The sequence below is a fragment of the Bos grunniens genome, chromosome 10, assembly GCF_055505025.1.
Source record: "Bos grunniens cultivar Pamir isolate PY7600 chromosome 10, Bosgru_T2T1.0, whole genome shotgun sequence".
In the NCBI taxonomy this organism is placed as follows: domain Eukaryota; kingdom Metazoa; phylum Chordata; class Mammalia; order Artiodactyla; family Bovidae; genus Bos; species Bos grunniens.
The window spans coordinates 38241400-38263906 of NC_141174.1; the positions used below are offsets into that span (position 1 = coordinate 38241400).

General features: G+C 42.6%; 1 protein-coding gene across 2 annotated transcripts in view; it reads left to right on the forward strand.

The window, feature by feature from the left end:
* The window catches only part of SLC28A2 (solute carrier family 28 member 2), a 35052-nt gene that overhangs the window by 6655 nt on the left and 5890 nt on the right, over positions 1–22507 (forward strand). Inside the window, exons 4-18 of one of the 2 annotated variants that reach the window (XM_086320704.1) lie at positions 4108–4190; positions 7394–7485; positions 8552–8735; positions 10180–10321; positions 10940–11053; positions 11393–11470; positions 11923–12003; positions 12443–12523; positions 13759–13884; positions 13967–14097; positions 14528–14696; positions 14881–15078; positions 15553–15634; positions 17638–17736; positions 17904–18015. In XM_086320704.1, coding sequence (XP_086176830.1) covers positions 8728–8735; positions 10180–10321; positions 10940–11053; positions 11393–11470; positions 11923–12003; positions 12443–12523; positions 13759–13884; positions 13967–14097; positions 14528–14696; positions 14881–15078; positions 15553–15634; positions 17638–17736; positions 17904–18015 — 1421 coding nt within the window. In that variant the 5' untranslated portion in view covers positions 4108–4190; positions 7394–7485; positions 8552–8727. The remainder of the gene's footprint in view (positions 1–4107; positions 4191–7393; positions 7486–8551; positions 8736–10179; positions 10322–10939; positions 11054–11392; positions 11471–11922; positions 12004–12442; positions 12524–13758; positions 13885–13966; positions 14098–14527; positions 14697–14880; positions 15079–15552; positions 15635–17637; positions 17737–17903; positions 18016–22507) is intronic. The other variant, XM_086320703.1, reaches the window with a different exon arrangement.

The window sequence follows — 22507 nt, forward strand, 5'->3', positions numbered from 1 at the left end:
ATTGCTGAAGCCTGGCTTGAAGAATCTATAAGTGTACTCAAATTTCTTTCTTATAATAAAACAAACAAAACCAAAAATCAACCTTATCTCAAACTTGTGATATCATTTTCCTTCATGGTCAAGTTTCTTGGAAATGTGGGATTTTCTTGCTGTTTCCATTTTCTCACCTCCGTATTCAGTGCAGTGCAATCTAGTTTTCACTATCACTGCTCAGCTGAAATTCTGTTATTTAAGTGAACAGTGAAAACCTACTTACCAAGTCCAATGTATACACACTTTCACTGGTCATCTCTGCAGCATGAGCCTTCTGATCCTTTCTTTCTGGAAACTCATTTATTGATTTTTAAAAAATATATTTGTTTATTTAGCTGTGTTGGGTCTTAGTTATGACAGACAGGATCTTTCATTGCAGTGTTCGTGGGATCAGTAGTTGCGGCGTGCAGGCTTGCTTGCTTCGTGGCATGGGGAATCTTAGTTCCCTGACCAGGGATGGAACTCTCATCCCCAGCATTGCAGGGCAAATTCTTAACCATTGGTCCACCAAGGAAGTCCCCACTTACTGATTTTAATGGCGCTATACCCTCCTCATTCTCCTGCCTCTCTGGATGTTTCTTCTTGTCTGTTGTTTTCCAGAGCCTGTTTTTGTCTTTTCTTCTCATTCTTACACTTAATGTCTGGATTCATAAAGCCACATCTGATGTCTGCATCTTTGTTCTAAGCTTCCGACCTATATATCTAACCACTTACCAAACATCTTCATCTAGGTGTGGTGTATATACTTTATATTTAACATTAAAATGAAATTCCTCTTAGCATAGGTGTGATACTTTTCTACTAAGTCAGGCCCTGGGCTGGGCTTTAGACATACAAAGATAGATAAACTCACATTTCCTCTTCAGGTCTGTTCCTCCTCCTGTCTCCTCTCTTTGGGTGCGTGTTAGCATCCTGACTGAGTCACTCACCATAGGAACCTCATTTGTCATCCTAGTTTTCCTCCACTTGATGTTAATCCTCTTTCTCAAACAACTGTGCATTCACCTCCTGTGCATGCACCTCCCCTGCACCCTCAGTTACTTCCTTACCGGCCCCAGCCTGTCACCCATCCCACTGCCTCCAGAGTGATCTGTCTCAGTTCAGTTCAGTAATTCAGTCGTGTCCAACTCTCTGTGACCCCATGGACGGCAGCACGCTGGGCTTCCCTATCCATCACCAACTCCTGGAGCTTATTCAAACTCATGTCCATCGGGTTGGTGATGCCATCCAACCATCTCATCCTCTGTCTTCCCCTTCTCCTCCTGCCTGTAATCTTTCCCAGCATCAGGGTCTTTTCCAATGAGTCTGTATTTCACATCAGATGGCCAAAGTATTGGAGTTTCAGCTTCAGCATCAGTCCTTCCAGTGAATATTCAGGACTGATTTCCTTTAGGATGGACTGTTTGGATCTCCTTACAGTCCAGGAGACTTTCAAGAGTCTTCTCCAACACCACAGTTCAAAAGCATCAATTCTTCAGTGCTCAACTTTCTTTATAGTCCATACATGACTACTGGAAAAACCACAGCTTTGACTAGATGGACCTTTGTTGGTAGAGTAACATCTCTGCTTTTTAATATGCTATCTAGGTTGGTCATTGGAGAAGACAATGGCAACCCACTCCAGTACTCTTGCCTGGAAAATCCCACGGACGGAGGAGCCTGGTAGGCTGCAGGCCATGGGGTTGCTAGGAGTCGGACACGACTGAGCGACTTCACTTTCACTTTTCACTTTCATGCATGGAGAAGGAAATGGCAACCCACTCCAGTGTTCTTGCCTGGAGAATCCCAGGGACGGGGTAGCCTGGTGGGCAGCCATCTATGAGGTCTCAGAGTCGGACACGACTGAAGCAACTTAGCAGCAGCAGCAGCAGGTTTGTCATAGCTTTTCTTCCAAGGAGCAAGTGTCTTTTAATTTCATGGCTGCAGTCACCATCTGCAGTGATTTTGGAGCCCCCCAAAATAAAGTCTGTCACTGTGTTCATTGTTTCCCCATCTATTCGCCATGAAGTGATGGGACCAGATGCCATGATCTTAGTTTTCTGAATGTTCAGTTTTAAGCCAGCTTTTTCGCTCTCCTCTTTCACTTTCATCAAGAGGCTTCTCAGTTCCTCCTTGCTTTCTGCCATATGGTTGGTGTCATCTGCATATCTGAGGTTATTGATATTTGTTCTGGCAATCTTGATTCCAGCTTGTGCTTCATCCAGGCTGGCATTTCGTATGATGTACTCTGCATATAAGTTAAAAAAGTAGGGTGACAATATATAGCCTTGACATACTCCTTTTCCTATTTGGAACCAGTCTGTTGTTCCATGTCTTCTTGACCTGCATACAGATTTCTCAGGAGGCAGGTCAGGTGGTCTGGTATTCCCATCTCTTGAAGAATATTCCACAGTTCATTGTGATCCACACAGTCAAAGGCTTTGGCATAGTCAGTAAAGCAGAAGTAGATGTTTTTCTGAAACTCTCTTGCTTTTTTGATGATCCAAAGGATGTTGGCAATTTGATCTCTGGTTCTTCTGCCTTTTCTAAATCCAGCTTGAACATCTGGAAGTTCTTGGTTCACGTACTGTTGAAGCCTTGCTTGGAGAATTTTGAGCATTACTTTGCTAGCATGTGAGATGAGTGCAACTGTTTGGTAGTCTGGGTCATGAAGATCTTTTCTGTATAGTTCTATGTATTCTTGCCCCCTCTTCTTAATATCTTCTGCTTCTATTAGGTCCATACCATTTCTGTCCTTTATTGTGCCCATCTTTGCATGAAAGATATCCCTTGATATCTCTTAATTTTCTTGAAGAGATCACTAGTCTTTCCCATTCTATTGTTTTCCTCTATTTCTTTGCATTGATCACTAAGGAAGGCTTTCTTATCTCTTCTTGTTCTTTGGAACTCTGCATTCAAATGGGTTTGTCTTTCCTTTTTTTCCCTTTGCCTTTCACTTCTCTTCTTTTCTCAGCCATTTGTAAGGCTTTCTCAGACAACCAATTTGCCTTTTTGCTTCTGTTTAGAAAATGCATATCTGCTGTTATTCTGCTGTGTATGCTCAGTCAGTCATGTTTGACACTTTATGACCCCGTGGACTGGAACCCGCCAGGCTCTTGTGTCCATGGGATTTCCCAGGCAAGAATACTGAGGTGGGTTGCCATCTCCTACTCCAAGGGATCTTCCCGACCCAGGGGATCGAACCTGCACCTCCTGCCTCTCCTGCATTCCCGGTGGTTTCTTTACCACTGTACCAAAGGGGAAGCCTGCCTATGTTATTACCTTGCTTAAGTTCTTCAGTGGGTCTCTCCTTTCTACAAGACAAAGTCTAAATGACCTGGCTTCTGTTTTCTTTACAAGCTTTCTTCCCACCATCCATCCACATGTTCCCTGCTTCTCAGCAACAGTAAATCATACTGTTCTTTCAAAATGCTAGGCTCACTCAAGGATATTTTTCCTCCTCTTGAGGTACGCCAGCCTTTTCTTCTGACTCCCTGCAACATCTCTTCTTGGCAAGCGCCTTCCCCTTTACCTTTGGATCAGTTCGTCTGTCCTTTTCTTGTGAAAGCTTGTTCAACATTCACCGGCATGGTTACCTGCTCCTTCTCCTCTACTCTCCTAGCAACTATAATTTTGGAATTCTGGAATGGTCCCTCCCTCTGGTATTCCAGTCTTTTGTGTCTAATTAGAAGTCACATGGGGTAATGGAAAGAGGTGGGTTTTAAATTCTAAATCTGCCAGCAGGCTGTTTCCTTGCTCATGAGCATAACATTAGCCTTGTGGTTTTGGGGGGTGGGTGATTGAGAGATTCTTGCAGTACCTGGTAAAAAGTGCTTAGTAAATAGTATCTGGTTTTTCTTTCCTTCGGAGGCAGTTATTATTTTTTTTAAAGTAGTCCATGTATGCTCACATTCACTCAGTCCCCTGCAATTCTGTTTTCATCTAGTCATTCTCCTGTAAATGGCTTTTTCAAACAGAACCAGTCACCTGTTTACTGCCATCTTATTTGCCACACAAACCTGATTTTACACATCACTGAATGTCGTCAGCCTTGCCTCCTTCTTAATCATTTCTCCTTTTCGCTTTTCTTCCTAGCTGCCCAACTGCTCCTACTAAGTCTGTTGTTTCTTCTGGCTGCCCTATCAGAGTGACTGTTCTGACTTCCTGGGAGGATGGTGGTAAGCCTGACAGGGATGGGTGGGAATGGCAAGATAAATGGGTGGGTGTGAACTGCACAAATTACTGGGAAGGAGGTATGGAAGGACATCTTGGGTGGACTAAGTTGCATGTCAATGTAAGTCCTGCGTGAAGAACTTTAGGCCGCCTGTCCTTGCTGGGAACTCCTCCCCCCGCCCCTCCAGTTTTCTTTTGTTTTTTCTCATTAGAACCTGAGCATGTATTCAACTGCTGAATGAACCAGAGCTCCTTTGTCCTCAAATTCCTACTGAAATCATTAAAAGAAGGTGTAAATAGGGACAGCTTATATAGCATAGGGACTCCATGATGGGCATTAATCATATGATAGAAACCTGGAGAAAATTTTTCTAACAATGGAACTAAAGGGCTGGCCCACAAAGGCCAATGGGGAGAGGGTCATGACTCTCTCTAATGAGGGAGAGCCTTACTGGGAAGACTGTCCTGCTTTTCAGAACCCCTGCTACCTCTAACTTGGAGGGAGAAGACCTCTGGAAGGAAGAAATTGAGGCTAGGTAGAATAGCTGGTTGAAAATGCCACTAACTAGGTCCCTTTTGATTTTCTGGACTGTTGGCATTGAATTTCTATTCTTAGTGTGAAGAAATCTGACTTTTTATTGCGCATCAAGGAAAGATTTGAGTCCTGTGTGGAGAGAGAGTTCTTTTCCAAGGCAACATATCCATCACAACTGAGCAGTTAAGCCCATCTGTGTTCTAAATTTAAGTTTCCTTCTCACTCTACCTAGGCTGATGGTTCTCAGCACTGGTCATAACCAGGCGCACAGAGTCTCTGCCTCCATTGTAGCTTTGCTGACCTCCATCTGAGAGACCTTTCTCTTGCCTTTGCTGGTTTTCCAACACCTATATTTTATTATTTTGTTAACAGCCTTTTTGCTTCTCAGTCACCATTCTCCCTTGGGCACTTTTGGTAACTGTTCTTGAACTCCTCTGCAACACTATCCAGCAGTCTTGCACATCCAGTTTTAAACCAGTTGTATGCACAACTTTGAATCTGGCAAAGTGGTACCCAGTACAGTTCTTTTTATTCTGTCATCAAATGTGGTATCTGTTTTTTTGGTGAGTTCCAGTGTTCTCCTGTCAGTGGTTGTTCAACACAATTTTGGTGTTCTCAAAGAAGATGAGTGCATATCCTTCTACTCAGCCTTCTTGAACTCTTTGCTATTATCAAATGGAAACTTTGGACTCCTTGAAGAGATTCCGGTCACTTCTACCTGGAACTCTTGCCCTTTACTCAGACCATCATTTCATACTGGGTTGACTCATTTCCTTCCTTCTGGTTCTTACTTCAAGCTCAGGCAAGCAAGGATTTGCCCAGGGCCCCTCTGTCAACAGTCAGATGAATTTTTTGAAGGGGAGTTTCCACATCTTGTAGAAAGGGTCACTGAGAAAAATGCATGAACACTTTTGCTGCTAGCCCTGACCTATGGCGCCCACTAATGCAGTGTTGAGCTAGCACTACCTAACATCCTTACCCTACTCTTTCTCACACTGTCACCTGAGGCTGCAGGCAGTAAGCATGTGAATGAGAAGGTTATTGTTAGTCCATGTCTGGAAAGCCTTCCATACACACACCTGAAGAATTTATCAGTGGGTACAGACATCACAGCAAATTATGGACAAGGTATCGAGTATCACCATCTACCAGATAGATTATTTTTCTCAATTCAGCTTCTGGATATAACACAGTTACTAACTCTCAAGCTGAACCATTATATAAGGAACTTGGCCATGTTAGCAAGATCGTGGGCCAAGCAAGACGCCAGGACCATGAATACCTGTGCACATACTTCTATGCACTGCTTCTCAGTTGGTTTAAAAAAGACTGAGATCTTATTTTGCCTTTTTCTTTGAAATGTCCCTTATGATTTTTTTTCAATCCTAATTTTTAAAAACAGAAGTTCAGCTCTAAATTATGTTCTCGAATCAGATTGTTCATGAGTTTTGCAGAAATGAGTATTCTTCACTGATTTCTGGTAGTTCTTAGGAAATGATCGAATGTGGTCATAAGGTGATGGTAAGGTGTCCTCTTGGATTGATTAAGTCAGGAGGTGATAAGGAATATTTTCTCCTTTACCTATATCTGATAATATACACTCTACTCAACTAACATAGCATTGGACTCCTTGATGAAAGAAGAAAAAAGGAGAAGAAAGAGAGAGGAGTGTGTTAGATAGGAGAGGCAGTCATAGAACATAGAAGTTTGTGTGCCAAGTCCTCAGGGCATTTGGAGCTAGGGGTTGGTTCCAGCTCTGGCTAAGCTGTTCTGTCTCAGCATGATGGCCAATTGAGACCTTCTTGCTGGGCTCATCTTGTTTGGATCTTCTGAGAATTTGGAAGTTAGTGCTTTATGCTCATATGATTCCAATGTGCTGAGGACATTTAAGAATGGTAGAGACAGGTGAGCTTGGGGCCTAGGTAAGATGCAGCATAGAAAGATGGTTAAGAGCTCAGATTCTGAAGCCGCATTGCCTGAGTTTATGTTCTGTCTATGCTCCTTACAACCTCCACAACCTTGGGAAAGGTACTTCTCTGCTTTCCAGTTTCCACATTTGTAAAATGGGAATGATAATAGTAACCACTTCAAGAGTTCTTATTAGGAGTCAATGAGTTCCTACTTTTAAACTTCTTAGAAAGAGTCCAGCATATAGAAAACACTATATAAAGGTTTGTTAAATTAAACTTGAGAAGACCTACTTGCTGGATGTCTCCTCTTAGGTCCTCTCAGCCAGGGATTCTTGGGGGTGGGATTCTTGGGGATGGTAGTGTTTTCCTTCTGGTCCATCAGTGCATGTCTGATTGACTGTTTAGGGCTATGGATTTGTGTGATTTTTATTTTCTTTCAGAATGATAGGCCCATTTCTGAATCTGGAAACTGAATAGTCCCTTGTCTCCAGAGAACAGAAAGGTCCAAGTGTCTTCCTGTTCCTCCCCCTCCACTAACGATATCAGGGATATTGTTAGTCCAGGTTGGGTAGGAATGTCCTGAGCTGCTGCCCATTGGCAAGGTTGATCCAGCCTTTCTGGCATTGCTGGGACACTGCCTAACTTCCCCTGGATGAATTTCTTAAGAGAAAATTCTTCCTCAGGCTGGACCATCTAAGTTCTGGGAATTGATGCAAACAGGATGTAGTAAATTTTGTTATCTTAACTTTTGGTTTCTCATCAGGAGGACCTTACAGCCTTTCACCAGGGCAAGAAGTTTCTGTAAAACACATGCTGGCTTGTTCAAGAAGATCCTACTGAGCCTGCTGTGTTTGGGTAAGGTATTGAGAACCTGTGGAAGTGAGAGACACAGTCATTTCAGAAATATGACCTTCTGTCAAGACTACTCCTAGATGGAAAGAAGCTATACGATGTATAGCTCTTAACTACTTGTAGTGAATTGTAATGTATAGAATTGTACTTCTAGGAATAAGTAAAATCTGAGAATAAGCTATTTTTCAAACTGTACTATTCAATAGACTTAAATATTTCTAAGAATCTGGGCTTGTCTCTATTTGTGTCTTGAGTAGATGAAGGGCGTGGTTCTTGTAGTCTATGAAAAAAGCCTGTAGTATATGTTACTTATTTGCTGGTTTGCCAATAAGACCAATGATATAAAATGTTTCTAAAGCATAGCAAACCTTTTGGGAATTCACTGGCAGTCCAGTGGTTAGGACCCAGCACTTTTACTGTTGGGGCCCCAGGTTTGATCTCTGGTGTGGGAACTAAGATCCTGCAAGCCATGAGACACAGCAAAAAAAAACCAGCCAACCAAATAAACAAACAAAACACATAGGAAACCTCTGTTTAAAATATGCTGTCAATGATGTATGGGGCTTTGACGTCAATATTAGAGGCAGCTGGGATGGTGAAAATAAAAATTATATTTTGGGGTGAGTCAGGGAGCCATAAAATGAGGACCGTATGGCTGTTCTTCCTAGTAGTAGCCTGCTTCCATGCCTCTGCTCAAGAGGAAAGGTTAAAATGACTGGGGTTATAAAGTTTTGAGAAAAGATGATTTTTTTAAGTGTATAAAAGTAGGTGCTGATCAAGTCCATACCAAGGAATAGAAAGAGGATACCAGATAAAATAGAAAGCAATGAGATTTCATTAGGGACAAATTAAAATATGCAGCAGTCAAACTAAGTTGGTTGCTCTGAATCCCCCAAGAAAACAGCTAGCCATCTACCCTGGCGTTGGGAAGTGCCGCTCAGTCTGACAGGGCTGGTGGTAAGGTTGCTGGAGGGTTTTTCCTGCCTTACCCAGACATTCATGGCTCAGTCTTCCTTGGTTCCTAGGGTCTCTGCCTTGCTGATCCTTACTTTGTACTTTCTGTTTTTAGCTTATGCTGCCTACTTCCTGGCAGCTTGCATCTTGGATTTCCACAGGGCACTGGCCTTGTTCGTCCTCACTTGTTTGGTGCTTTTGGTCCTGGTTCACCGCTTTCTGAAAAGGCTCTTTGGTGAAAAATTGACGAGATGTCTCAAGCCCCTTGAAAACTCCCGCCTGAAGTTTTGGATGAAATGGTAAGATAATCTCAATATCCCTGGTCCCACAACTTGTCTTAAACCCCAAACCATTACCCTTTTCCTCCTTTCCTGGTTTCTGAGCTGTCTGAGAAAAGTTCTCCTATGCTTTACAAAACCAAGGCTCAGGGAGCAAATAGCAGTGGGCTTCTGAGCACTGAACTTAATCCAGTTTCTTACAATCTCCTATCTTAATATTGCTTGCAGGTCAGGAGGGGTTACATTTCAGGGAAGGGTTTTAGCCTGTTTATTGTCAGGGTTGGTGTCGGAAATGAGAAAAACCATATTCCTCTTCACAGAAGTAATCAAGGCAAAGCTGCATTAAACTGTCAAATTGATTTGGTGCTCATGTGTTTCTCCTTTAATTTCTGGATACTTTTTATCCTCTTTTCCCCCTCTAGTCCTCCAGACTTCCTGTACCCACAGGTGTCTTATAATTCCCTAGAGTTTAGCACTGTTTAGTGTATACTGGACCAAATGCTACAGCAGCCACAGCTCATTTAACTAACTATGGCATGCACGTGTCCTTTGATCACAGACCTAGGGTGAGCGAATGACTTTCAGACTCCCTGTATGTTCCTCTTTTCTGCCTTTTGTCCAATGGATGCACAGAAAATAGCTGTTAAGAATGTTTGCAACAGTGATCATTTGGAGAAACACCCCAGACTACAGCCTAAATTTCGGATCATTGATTTATTTGACACTGAAGAGATAGAGCTGAAGTACTTTCTTCATTAGCAGGATGGATTCTGGAAGCTAGATTTAATTCACTTTGAGTTCACAGAGAGAACAGCCCCAGTATTCAACCCTGACCTGTCCTCTATCCTGTTGCCATTGTTGTTCCTGCAGCATCTCAATGGACAGTGTGTGTGTTTTGGTTTTCTTTTCTTTTCACATGTGATTTGCCCTCTAATTCTTACTCCTTGAACTGAAATGACTCCAACACTCAGACTTGAGGAGACTAGTTTGTGTACTGACTGTGCATGTTTGGTACATCAAGGGACCATAAGGCCATAAGTCATTGATTTGTGGCTTAGCCTTAGCCTTTATTCTGCCCCTTCAAGTGGTTGGAAACTGGTTGGAGATCCGTAGGGGACTTTTCCTTCTTCTTTTGAAAATATTTTGGTTTTGCATTAGAGCAATCTTGAAGAATAAGTCTTTTTGTTACTGATATGATAGATTGAGGAAGTCATGAGATTTATGTCCTCAGATTGGACTCTTTGACCTTCCATCTGTGAGTAAAAGAGTTGAGGGGAGGGGAGAGGTGGTAACTGGGAAACCACCAGATGAATGATTCTAAAGACATGTCTCTGTGTCTAACCTATTGTGTTTATCCTTTTGATGAATTTATCCATTTGATGAGTTTCTGGTTTTTAGAGGTTAAGTTGATTATTTCTTATTCATTCAGTGAGTTGATGGCATTATCCTGAAATTCCCTCTCCAGGGTGTTGGCAGGAGTCTCCTTGATTGGCCTTATCTTGTGGCTGGCTCTGGACACAGCCCAAAGGCCAGAGCAGCTGATCTCCTTTGCGGGAATCTGCATGTTCATCATCATCCTCTTTGCCTGCTCCAAACACCATAGCGCAGTGAGTTTGGGTTATGCAGGGGTGGGCATAGTAATACCGAGCCAAGGACCATTTGTTATTAATTACAAAGTACATGTGCCAAGTATTGATTACAAAGGCACAGAACTGAGTTCTTAACAATCTCTGGAATTTTCTCCTTAGATAATTTTGCTCTTAAGTGAAGTTTAAGGTTCTAAGAGGCCCTGGACCACTTATTTACAAACTGAGTCTTGATATCAATTTTGTGGATGCAGGCTGGTGTTAAAGACAAAACAAAACAAAACAAAACAAAAAATAAAGAAGGAAAGAAAGAAAATAGAATACAGTAGAGAATCAACTAGTACTGCACATAGTAATATTAAAGCATTGGTTTATGATGCTTTTATGTATGTGTGTGTGTGTCTGACTGTGTGTCAGATCTAACCTGTAGGTGTAAGTTTAAAAAACATATATATGTATGTGGCTCTTTGTATATCACTACCCTGTACCACATTCTCTCTACTCCCATCTTACCCCAGATTTACTGTTAACACCCTAGATTGGTTCCAGAGTACATATACCCATGTTTAAAACGCCAGCCAGGTAATTAACAAGTCTGATTTAGAACTCACATTGGAATAATGTTCTTTTTGGTCCCAGGTGTCCTGGAGGGCAGTGCTTTGGGGCCTAGGTCTTCAGTTTGTCTTTGGGATCTTGGTCATCAGAACTGATCCTGGATTTAATGCATTTCAGTGGCTGGGAGAACAGGTTCAGGTATGAGAAATCGAATGTGAGGGAACTGCTCTTTGCAAACCCTAGAGAAAGGAGATTGGGGGAAAACATGAGATCACACTGTGTCTTGTTAATGAGATCTGGTAGGAAAGGAGAGAGTACATGGGGGTACAGCTAAGCATAGGAATGAAGAGAACTGAACTGCTGAGTCCTCTGTCCTTCACTGAGTAACTCACAGGGACATAGACTGCTTCCCATGCTGTCAAAGGGAGGCCAACTTCAGTGGCAGCAGTAGGTCCAAGTCATACATAAGGCTGATCTTATCTTCCTTGTGTCTTTCGTGACTTCACTTTTGTTATCTCTCTCTCCTTTTTCTTTCAGATTTTCCTCAGCTATACAGTGGCTGGCTCCAGTTTTGTTTTTGGGGATGTTCTGGTCAAAGATGTCTTCGCCTTTCAGGTCATGTCTGTTTCATGAGCAAGAAAGAGGGTCAGTGGTGGTGGGTGGGGGGTGGGAAGAGGGATAAAACAGATGATGAAGACGTATGTCCAAGAAATCAGACAGTTTGTATACCAATGACCCTAAGAAGAGGATTTGATCCCATTCGTATAGGAAGCAGTGTCAATCTCTTGCCCTTTGTTCAGTGCCATACTGAAATTGGAATGAAATAGGGGTGGGAGAGGAAGGTTCAGAAAACATCTTCTTGTGGCTTAGTATTGATGGCATAATAGATTTGCAGTACACTTAAAATTTATTCCTAAACTAGCTTGTGTTTAAATATCCACTGAGTATCTATACTGTATCAGCTGCACTTGGGATGATGGGAAGTTATCTTACATGCCTGAAACACAGTTTGCTTATGGCATGTTCATTGTAGGATCTCACTGCCTGCCCCATCATTCTCATTACAGGCCTTACCCATCATTCTTTTCTTTGGATGTGTGATGTCCATCCTTTACTACCTGGGCCTTGTGCAGTGGGTTGTTCAGAAGGTGAGTCATTCTGCTATTCATCCAGGAGGTGGGCTTTTATCGTGTGATCTGTCAAGAGGCATGAAGATGATACTTACTTTGAAAAAGAAGGCTTATATTTCATATCTTGAGCATTAGAACTAATGTGAAAAGCACACTCTTTCAAGCGTGCCTGATATCAGATGGTCAGGACCAGGCCCTGGGCAGGGTGAGGGGCACAGCAAGGAGAAAAAAATGGGCTGAGCTACCACTTCATACTGAGTTTTAATTTATTTTTTCTGGAAGCAAAGAGCCCTGAGTTCTGGTCCAGGATCTGTTTGTAATTTGCTTTGTGATCTCGGCCTTGTTACTCTTCTCTAGGCCTTAATTTCATTACCAATGTTAATGGAGGAGGGGTTTTGCTGGATATACTCTGAGATTTCTGCTAATGTTAATGTTTTGGGTGTTTGCATCCCTTTAGATTGCTTGGTTTTTGCAAATCACCATGGGCACCACTGCCACAGAGACCCTGGCTGTGGCAGGAAACATCTTTGTGGGTATGGTAAGCATCCTGAGGATTTTGATCTTTTCTCTGGGGAATAGAAAGTATGGCAGACAATAGGCTGAGAAATGTATGCTTTCCTTTTGAAAAGTCAGATAAATGAAGACTGTATGTGGAGCCACTCATTCTCTGATGAAACAAAATTCAGAAGCTCAAAGGAAATGCAACTCATTGCTTTCACCCTTCATCTCTAATGATACTTACGTGATGTGTGTAATGGGGACATACTTAACCACAGATCTAACTTCTTACACAGGGATTTAGGGAAATGTCCTGGTCTAAATCATCCCCCTTCAGGGACTATGAAAGGTGTCTCCTCCATATTCTGGTCTCTTCCAGTGACCTTTGTTTTCCAGGGTCTCTCAGGAGCCTTGCTCAGGGCCAACACCAAAGCTCTTCCCCATAATACTTTTTTGATACATTTGTCTATATGGAGTAGGTGCTCAGTATATGCTACTGACTGATCAACTTAACACTAGGGAAATGGCTTGTCAAACTGACAAGGAATTAGTATTGAAGTCTTTCTCTCCTAAGGTCCTAGGCTGATTAACTATATTTGAAATGGTCTCAGAGTACTTCTATATATTTCTAGCATAGCATGCAACATTTTGTTGAAATTCTCCATAATCAATTTGATTTCCTCTGCTAGACTATGAAGTCTTAAGAGTAGGAACTTTGCCCTGTTCATATAATGTCCCTGTCATCTCCTATACCACTAAGCACATAGTTATCATTCTTTAAATAGTAAATATTACCTATTTTACAATACTAGATATAGTTTGCATAGTTGGGCCTTCATAATTTCATACCATCTTCACAAACGTTTCTTTTGATTGTTTCATCAACATTGGGCTTCATTCATGTAGCAGTTCATTTAATGAATACTTTTTAAGCAGTTAATAGTTATTAGTAAGTACACTGTACTCCTTAAATTCATCCATTAAGTATACAGTTTTAGACTGAGAACCTACAAAAGAAATATACCATTTGTCATCTATAGAATTCTAATTTTTAAATAGATGAGACAAACACATATGAAAACACATAGAACAATGCCAGCCAGGATATAATTAGGTATTAGAGGGAGTGAGCTAGACACTAGGAGAGCCTATGAGCAGAGCTCAGAGTTTGAAGGGCACCCACACTGGAGGGCTACGCACCCAGGGCTGGGATGGGCACTCTGGGGTGGGAAACTGTACCCCTCTTGAATCTGACTTTCTCCGTCTTATTTTTAGACGGAGGCACCTCTGCTCATCCGTCCATACCTTGCAGACATGACGCTCTCTGAAATCCACGCAGTGATGACTGGAGGGTTTGCCACCATTTCAGGCACTGTGTTGGGAGCCTTCATATCCTTTGGGGTAAGCATAGTCTGTTTGATCACTCCAGGGTGAGCCCAAGTCTGGGTTCTGTAGATGCTGACTCCTAAGTCTGGCCTTACAGATTGACGCATCATCCTTGATTTCTGCCTCTGTGATGGCTGCCCCTTCTGCTCTTGCTTTGTCAAAGCTGGTATATCCGGAAGTAGAGGAGTCGAAGTTCAAGAATAAGGAGGGGGTAAAATTGCCCCGTGGGTGAGTCCAACGAAGCATATAATTTGGGAGATGGTGAGGTCATGTGCAGAATCAAGAGTGGTGCTGTGGTTCAAGGCTTCAAGTCTCCCGGAGAGGGAATAATATGATTCCATATCTCCTTGTGTCTACCTCTGCCTCTAGCTATTCATGTTGATTTGTTTCTTTTGTTTAACCCTGCCATTTCCTCTGCCTTCTGCATGCCATTATCCTCTGTTCTTTGTGTCAGTAGAATTTCATGGTGATTGAATTTGATACTGTGAAAATTAGTAATTTCCACAGAAAGGGTCACTAGGAACCCCCATCACCTCTTAAGCTGTTCTTGCACTCTCCTTTTGCACTCCTGCACTCCTGGGGCACTGAGACATCTCTTTTCTGAGGGGCTGAGATTACTTTAGACACCGTGTTCTTCCCTTCTGCCCAATAACCACAGGAAGGAGAAGAATGTCCTGGAAGCTGCCAGCAATGGAGCCACAGATGCTGTAGGCCTTGCTAGTAACGTAGCAGCCAACCTGATTGCCTTTTTGGCTGTGTTGGCCTTCATCAATGCTGCCCTCTCCTGGCTAGGGGAAATGGTAGACATACAGGGACTCACTTTTCAGGTAATGGATTCCATTTACCTGGGCGGTCCTTCTAGGGTGTGTTTATGAAGTCCTTGAACTGCACATGTCTTCTGACCCGGAGTGAGCTAAGGGAGCATGGCAGGGAGAAGGGGTTAGGGGACTGAATCAAGGTTCCAGAGAAGTCCTGGGCTCCTGATGTGAGATATCTCTTTCTCTCACCCAGGTCATCTGCTCCTATGTCTTAAGGCCCATGGTTTTCATGATGGGTGTCGAGTGGGCAGACTGTCCAATGGTGGCTGAGATGGTGGGCATGAAATTCTTCACGAACGAGTTTGTGGCCTATCAGCAACTGTCTCAGTACAAAAACAAGCGTCTCTCTGGAGTGGAGGAGTGGATCGAAGGCAAGAAGCAGTGGATTTCTGTAAGTGCCAGTCTGGAAAAGCATAAACAGTCTGTGGACAGATACAAAGTATTACACAAAAGTTTGTCTCACACACACAGATCCCTCTCCAGGGTCCCAGGCCTGACCCTAGGAAGAGTCAGGATCAAAGCAAGAGTCTGACCCAAAGCAAGAGAGTAACAGTGTGCTTAGCTTCTGTGCCTGAGCTGCCCTGAGGTCATTTCCCCCCCCTCCCCCACCCCGCTCCACACTGACCCAGCTTCTCTCATAGATTTCATAGGCTCTGAAGGCTTAGACAAGAACACAAAAACACCAGGGTGGTTTTCATGTCATTATCCCTGGAATAACTCAGGGATTGGTTATTTTCTGAGCATCCTTTCCACATTCCTTAGAGTGGTATGGACAAGATTAGGGGTTCTAAGTACTCTGGAACTTCTATAATGATTATACAACTGCACACATGGGACTGAGTTTATTTATTTTTGTTTTCCCTAGGTGAGAGCTGAAATCATTACAACGTTTTCACTCTGTGGATTTGCCAATCTTAGTTCCATAGGAATCACACTGGGAGGCTTGAGTGAGTTAATTCTTTTTCCCAGCTACCCAATATGCCAGCCAGGTCCCAGCATCTATAGTAGGCAGCCCTGGTGCTTCAGTACAAGTTGAGCCCAGATAGAGAAGCTGATGTGAAATGGTCCTCTCCACTGGCAGTTAATTTGGAGTTCAAGTAATCATGCTACCTGGCTATGTGTGGAGCCAAGGCTGGGTTTAGAATCTCAACTTCTGTTATTTTTTTTTTTTCCTCCCTGTTGGAGGCCCAAGAAACCAATTTTATTTTTCTTTTTCCTATGAGGAACACTATAATGGTATTATTTTTATTTTACCACTAAATGGACATAGTACATAAATAAGTAAAAGTATTTTGTTTTTTGTTCAGTAGTGAAGGTACTTTTTGAAATTATGCTGCTCACCAGTTGACTTCATAGAAATAGGCCTTGTGCAAGGAATCAGAACAAATAAAAACAGAGACATATAAGGTAGATAGATAGAGCAAGTGCTGTGAAGTGTTGGAATTAAAGCTACAAGTCACCAGCTGTAGGAGGAATGAGTATTTTAAGCATATACAGATTACATTTAGATTGCTAAGAATATTGCTAAATGGCGATGGTTGGAGGAAATAATATGAAGAAAGTGGAGCTGTCTTTGAAGGCTGGGCAAAGAGAACTAGTGGATTCCAAGAGTTTGGAAGATCGTTGGGCTCCAAAATCACTGCAGATGGTGACTGTAGCCATGAGATTAAAAGACGCTTGTTCCTTGGAAGAAAAGCTATGACAAACCTAGACAGTATATTAAAAAGCAGACACTTTCCTTTGCTGACAAAGGTTCGTCTAGTCAAAGCTATGGTTTTTCCAGTAGTCAAGTATGGATGTAAGAGTTGGACCATAAAGAAAGCTGAGCGCCGAAGAATTGATGCTTTTGAACTGTGGTGCTGGAGAAGACTCTTGAGAGTCCCTTGGACTGCAAGGAGATCCAGCCAGTCAATCCTAAAGGAAATCAGTCCTGAACATTCATTTGAAAGGACTAATGTTGAAGCTGAAGCTCCAATACTTTGGCCCCCTGATGTGAGGAGCCGACTCATTGAAAAAGACCCTGATGCTAAGAAAGGTTGAGGGCAGGAGGAGAAGGGGATGACAGAGGACAGGATGGTTGGATCAGTATGAGCAAGCTCTGGGAGTTGGTGAAGGACAGGGAAGCCTGGCGTGCTGCAGTCCATGGGGTTGCAAAAAGTCGGACATGACTGAGCGACTAAAGAACAACAAATAAGAAAAATACAGCTTAGTGTGTTCATTTTTTATTTCACTCATGTTCTGGGCTAGAATCATTAAGTTGATTTACTTGGTAGCTGATCAAACAATTTAAAGGTGAAACAGTTTCCTTTCAGTTTCTTTTCCCCTTCTGTCACACAGTTGTCTGTCTTCTAATTCTGATGCCCGATTACCACCTGACTGTGAGATTAACATCTAGTGGTGGAATACGCACCACATAACTAAGGCTTAGATGAATGTTGCTAGTCTCATCTCTCTGGCTCAAAATTGTGTAATTCTGTCCACCCTAAGCATGCCAATGGCAACCCACTCCAGTACTCTTGCCTGGAAAATCCCATGGACGGAGGAGCCTGGTGGGCTGCCGTCTATGGGGTCGCACAGAGTAGGGCACGACTGAAGCAATTTAGCAGTAGCAGCAGCAAGCATGCCAATTTCAACTAGTGAACACCCAAGGCATTTGTACTGTCTGGAGCAATGCAGAGCTTTTCTTGGTTCAGATACATCTTAGGAATGTTCACAGAACCATGGAAGTTAGAGTCAGACACACCATCCTTGACCTGGGGAGTGTCTAAGTTAGTGACCTATGAATACATATACTTCTAAGCACACCACTGGCAAGCATCTGGTGGTTGGCAGTAAGAATGCAATTCATCTGCTGTGTTTTGATACTCAGCATTCTTCTAATCAGGTTTCATGGGTATACCCAGTTGCCTGGCAGGGAAGAGATTGAATTGTTTTGTTTTGTTGTCTGCAGCATCAATGGTACCCCACCGGAAGAGTGACTTGTCCAAGGTTGTGGTCAGTGCCCTCTTCACAGGGGCCTGTGTATCCCTTATCAGTGCCTGTGTGGCAGGTAAGTGTCCTAGCTTAGTCTCAGAATAACTGATTTAACCATCCGTCTCACATATGCATGGAAAAGGCTTCAAATCTACAGTATTCTCAATTTATACCCAGAGAATTAAAAGCCTTAAGGAACATGTGTAAAATCTTCCCCTTAGCATCTCTGTCTCCTTTATCCAGGAATCCTCTATGTCCCCAGGGGAGCAGAAACTGACTGTGTCTCCTTCCTAAACACGAGTTTCACCAACCGAACCTATGAGACCTATATGTGCTGCAGAGAGCTCTTTCAGAGGTGAGTGAGCACTGGATCCCTGCTCGAGTCTCCTCTCTTATGCTCTCTTTCACTCAGGAATTTCTGGGATTGGAGAAAAGTAAGGTCTTGAGGGTAATCACATGGATACTGAAGAGAACATATAAGAAGGGGGATAGGTATTTGTGGTGGTCTAGATCTCTCTTCTTTTCTGTTATTAGATGCATACTCACTATTGGCTCTAGCATGGACAAATCATCAGTTTTACAAATGACAATATCTTGTATTGATGGGGTACTGAGAAGTGGAGGGGCAGCAGAAGAAGTAAGGGAGGGTGATTTCCCTGATCAGAAGTGAAGTATTTATTGTGATTTGAATATAGATAGGTTGTAGGTGAAGGTTGACAGTGGTCCTGAGTGGCCCAAAACTTAAGAGCTTCTTCAGACAGAAATGAAGACTGAGACAGATAAAGTTGAATTGATAAAATCACAATGCGTTCAGGTAGTGTAAAAATGAACTTGTTTACCAATTCGTGGGATATTATTAGAATAGTTTTCTGGTTCTGTGTGTAAGGAACTCAGAGGTCATCACTCCATCTTAAGACGAAAGTGAAAAAAAGCTGAACAGTCTGAAAAATCAATAACTCTTCTTGAATCTGTAAGAAACACAAGGCAAACTGCAGACCCCAAGATTGGAGCAACAGGCAAACACAGGGAGTCATGGTTTACTGGAGCCACAGAAACCCATGCAGGGGCAGGAAAACCAGAAACTGCAGTTGCTGAAGCCTCGGGGAGGACAAAGCTGTGTTAAAAACTCTGAGGGGACCCATTTCTCAGGGGAAACCCCACACTTTTGGAAGTTTTACCTCTTGGAACTACACTAGGTTCTCATAGTAAATATCAGACAAAACCCCCGTCATGCTTCTGGCAGGTGGAGGGGAAAAGGAACTATTTTGAAATACACCAAAGCACTCTGTTTTTTTAAACAAGACCTGCCTTTAGGAAAAACTAATTAACCAAAGCCTAACCACCTGGGGTATTATCAGAGTCCACCTGACCTAGAAAAAGAGAAATACCCAACTGCAGCCCACTCTAGCCATCTCGTCCCATTCAAGGAGGGAGGAAAGACTGAGAAACACTTGTGAAGTTCAGAGTTCAGAGGCACAGGCTAACTAAAAGGCTGAGACCTAACCACAGGACAATAGAATGCCTCCCCTCCCCAACATCTCACCACTACATTGCTAAGGTCTATTTACAGCTGTTCCTTTTATGGGTATGTCATGTCTAGTTATCAAGAAGAAATTACAAAACACACTAAAAGGCAAAAACCACAATTTGAGGGGACAGAGCAAGCATCAAAACCAGACATGGCAGAGATTTTCAGATTATCAGAGTGGGAATTTTGAACAGCTATGATTAATATGGATCTTCCCTAGTGGCTCAGTGGTAAAGAATCCACCTGCCAGTGTAGGAGACACGGGTTCCAACCCTGGATTGGGAAGATCCCTGGAGAAGGAAATGTCAACCTACTCCAGTATTCTTGCCCGGAAAATTCCATGGAGAGAGGAGGCTGGAGGGCCACAGTCCATGGGGCCACAAACGAGTTGGACATGACTTAGTGACTAAACAACAATGATTACTACACTAAGGGCGCTAATGGATAAAGTAGGCAGCGTGCAAGAGCAGATGAGCAATGGAAGTACAGAGACACAGGAATCTTAAGAAAGAACCAAAAGGAAATACTGCAGATCAAAAACACTGTGACATAAGTGATGAATGCCTTTGAATAGCTTATTAGTAGACTAAGCACATCTGAGAAAAGCACTTCCAGCTTGAAGATATATCAGCAGAAATCATCAAAACTGAAAAGCAAAGAGAACAAAGACTGGGAAAAAAAATTAAAATAGAACATTCAAGGATTATGGGACAACTTCAAAAGGTGTAACATACACGTAATATGAATACCAAAAGGAGAAGAAGAAATATTTGAAACAATTATGACTGAGAATTTCCCCAAATTAATGTCAGGCACCAAATCACAGATCTGGGAAGCTCAGAGAACATCAAGCAGGATAAATGCCAAGAGAACTATACTTAAACATATCATTTTCAAGTGATAGAAAATCAAAGACAAAGAAAAAATACCAAAAGAAGTCAGTTGAAAACTAAAGGGAGTATATCATAAGCTAAAAGAATTAGTTACAGGACCCAGAAAGGAAAGATCTGAGGAACTGCAAAAGATCTTTGGTTCTGCAAAAGCAAAAGGTGTGTGTACTTGTACTGATATGTGGGTGAATAAAGAGTTCTGGAAAATGAGACTAAAAGATCTTATAAGGCCTTCTATAAAGTGCTATGGAGAAGGCAGTGGCACCCCACTCCAGTACTCTTGCCTGGAAAATCCCATGGACAGAGGAGCCTGGTAGGCTGCAGTCCAGGGGGTCGTGAAGAGTCGGACACGACTGAGCGACTTCACTTTCACTTTTCACTTTCATGCATTGAAGAAGGCAATGGCAACCCACTCCAGTGTTCTTGCCTGGAGAATCCCAGGGACGGGGGAGCCTGGTGGGCTGCCGTCTCTGGGGTCGCACAGAGTCGGACACGACTGAAGTGACTTAACAGCAGCAGCAGCATGAAGTGCTAAGGAATTTAGATTTGGACTTACAAAATTCTGAACACATGCTGAGATGTTTTTTCAAAAGATCATGTTGGGTAGCCATTTGGATGTTGGGGAGACCAATAAACACATTGCTGTAATACTCTCAAGTAGTAGATGATGAGAGCTGATACTAAGTAGTTGTGAGGATGAAGATACATTAGACTAAGGAGAATCAATAGATTGTTTATTGAACGGAAGAAAAGGGTAAGGAAGAGAAAGGAGTCTCAAATGTCTGTACCCTTTCTGGCTCGGGCAAGTAGATCTAAGGGCTGCCATTTATTAACTGACAAGAAGGGGATTGATTCTGGGAATGGGAGTAAAGGGGAGAGATTATGGCTTAATTCAGGTAAATATGTTGATTTAGCGGAGAAGGCAACGGCACCCCACTCCAGTACTCTTGCCTGGAAAATCCCATGGATGGAGGAGCCTGGTAGGCTGCAGACCATGGGGTCGCTAAGAGTCGGATACGACTGAGCGACTTCACTTTCACTTTTCACTTTCATGCATTGGAGAAGGAAATGGCAACCCACTGCAGTGTTCTTGCCTGGAGAATCCCAGGGATGGGGGAGCCTGGTGGGCTGCCATCTATGGGGTCACACAGAGTTGGACACGACTGAAGCGACTTAGCAGCAGCAGCAGCAGCAGCATGTTGATTCCACATTTTTACCTGTGGAAACATCATGTGAAGCGACTTATGTCTGGAGTTTAGGAGAGAAATAAGAACTGGAGATAGATTTGGAAGTCATTATTAAGTATGTGATCTTACATATGTTCACTATACAGGTAGAGGCTTGGGTACTACCTCCTTAACAGGTAACTATGCCAGGTGAACAGATATTACCCTCCTGGGTTTGGAGGTTTTCACCAGAGAAGGCAACCAATATCTTCTGAAAAAGTAATCTTTGTGCTGCACTGATAAAGATGAATCATAATCTAGATAGATCATTGGTCTGGCATAGTTATGATTCCTCTGTTCTTGTGGCACTTCAGTAGATATCATTGTAGGCATAATCTAAAGTAAATGAATAAGGTGAAAATTGCTAATTTTTGTTTAATGATGAGTACGTCACTGAACCTCACTAAAGGATTAATAGAATACTCTTTCCTGCTCATTTCTGCCCTCAGAAATGCAACTGACTTTTTGCCTCAAGTCACTTACTGAGTATCATTAGTATCTAGAATCTGAAAGAGAATGTTTTTGTCCAGTTCATTCATAGTAAATACTTCTAGTGACTCCAGACCAAGATGACAACAAAGGAGGCTTGAATTTCCCTTTTCCTATGTATGCACCAAGTGTACAGCTACACATGGAATAATTCCCTCTAAGAAAAATCAAGAAACTAGCTGAATGACTCCTATGACTGAGAAAATAGCTACACTGAACTGGGTAGGAAAGGTCAAGACATCTCTCATTATAAACCCCAGCCCTGGCAGAGCACCATGTAATGGAAAGAAACTCCCAGCTCTAAGCTTCCCCCTAAGCAGTGAAGGGTTTAGGCTGCACATCTATGCCCCCAATGTTTAAAGCTCCACTCTGCCTACTTCCCTAACCCCTTCATGTTCACCCATGTAGGAGAATGAAACTGAACTCCTGTCTTATACCATACACAAAAGTCAACTCAAAATTGATTAAAGACTTGAACATAAGACCTGAAACCTTGAAAATCCTTGCAGAAAACATAGACAGCCCTGGACATTGGTCTTAGTAATGAGTTTTTTTTTTTAAATAAAAAATTTAAAAATTGTAGTATATACTTGCTTTACAATGTTGTGTTAGTTTCTGCTGTACAGCAAAGTGAATCAGCTGCTGCTGCTGCTAAAGTCGCTTCAGTCGTGTCCGACTCTGTGCAACCCCATAGACAGCAGCCCACCAGGTTCC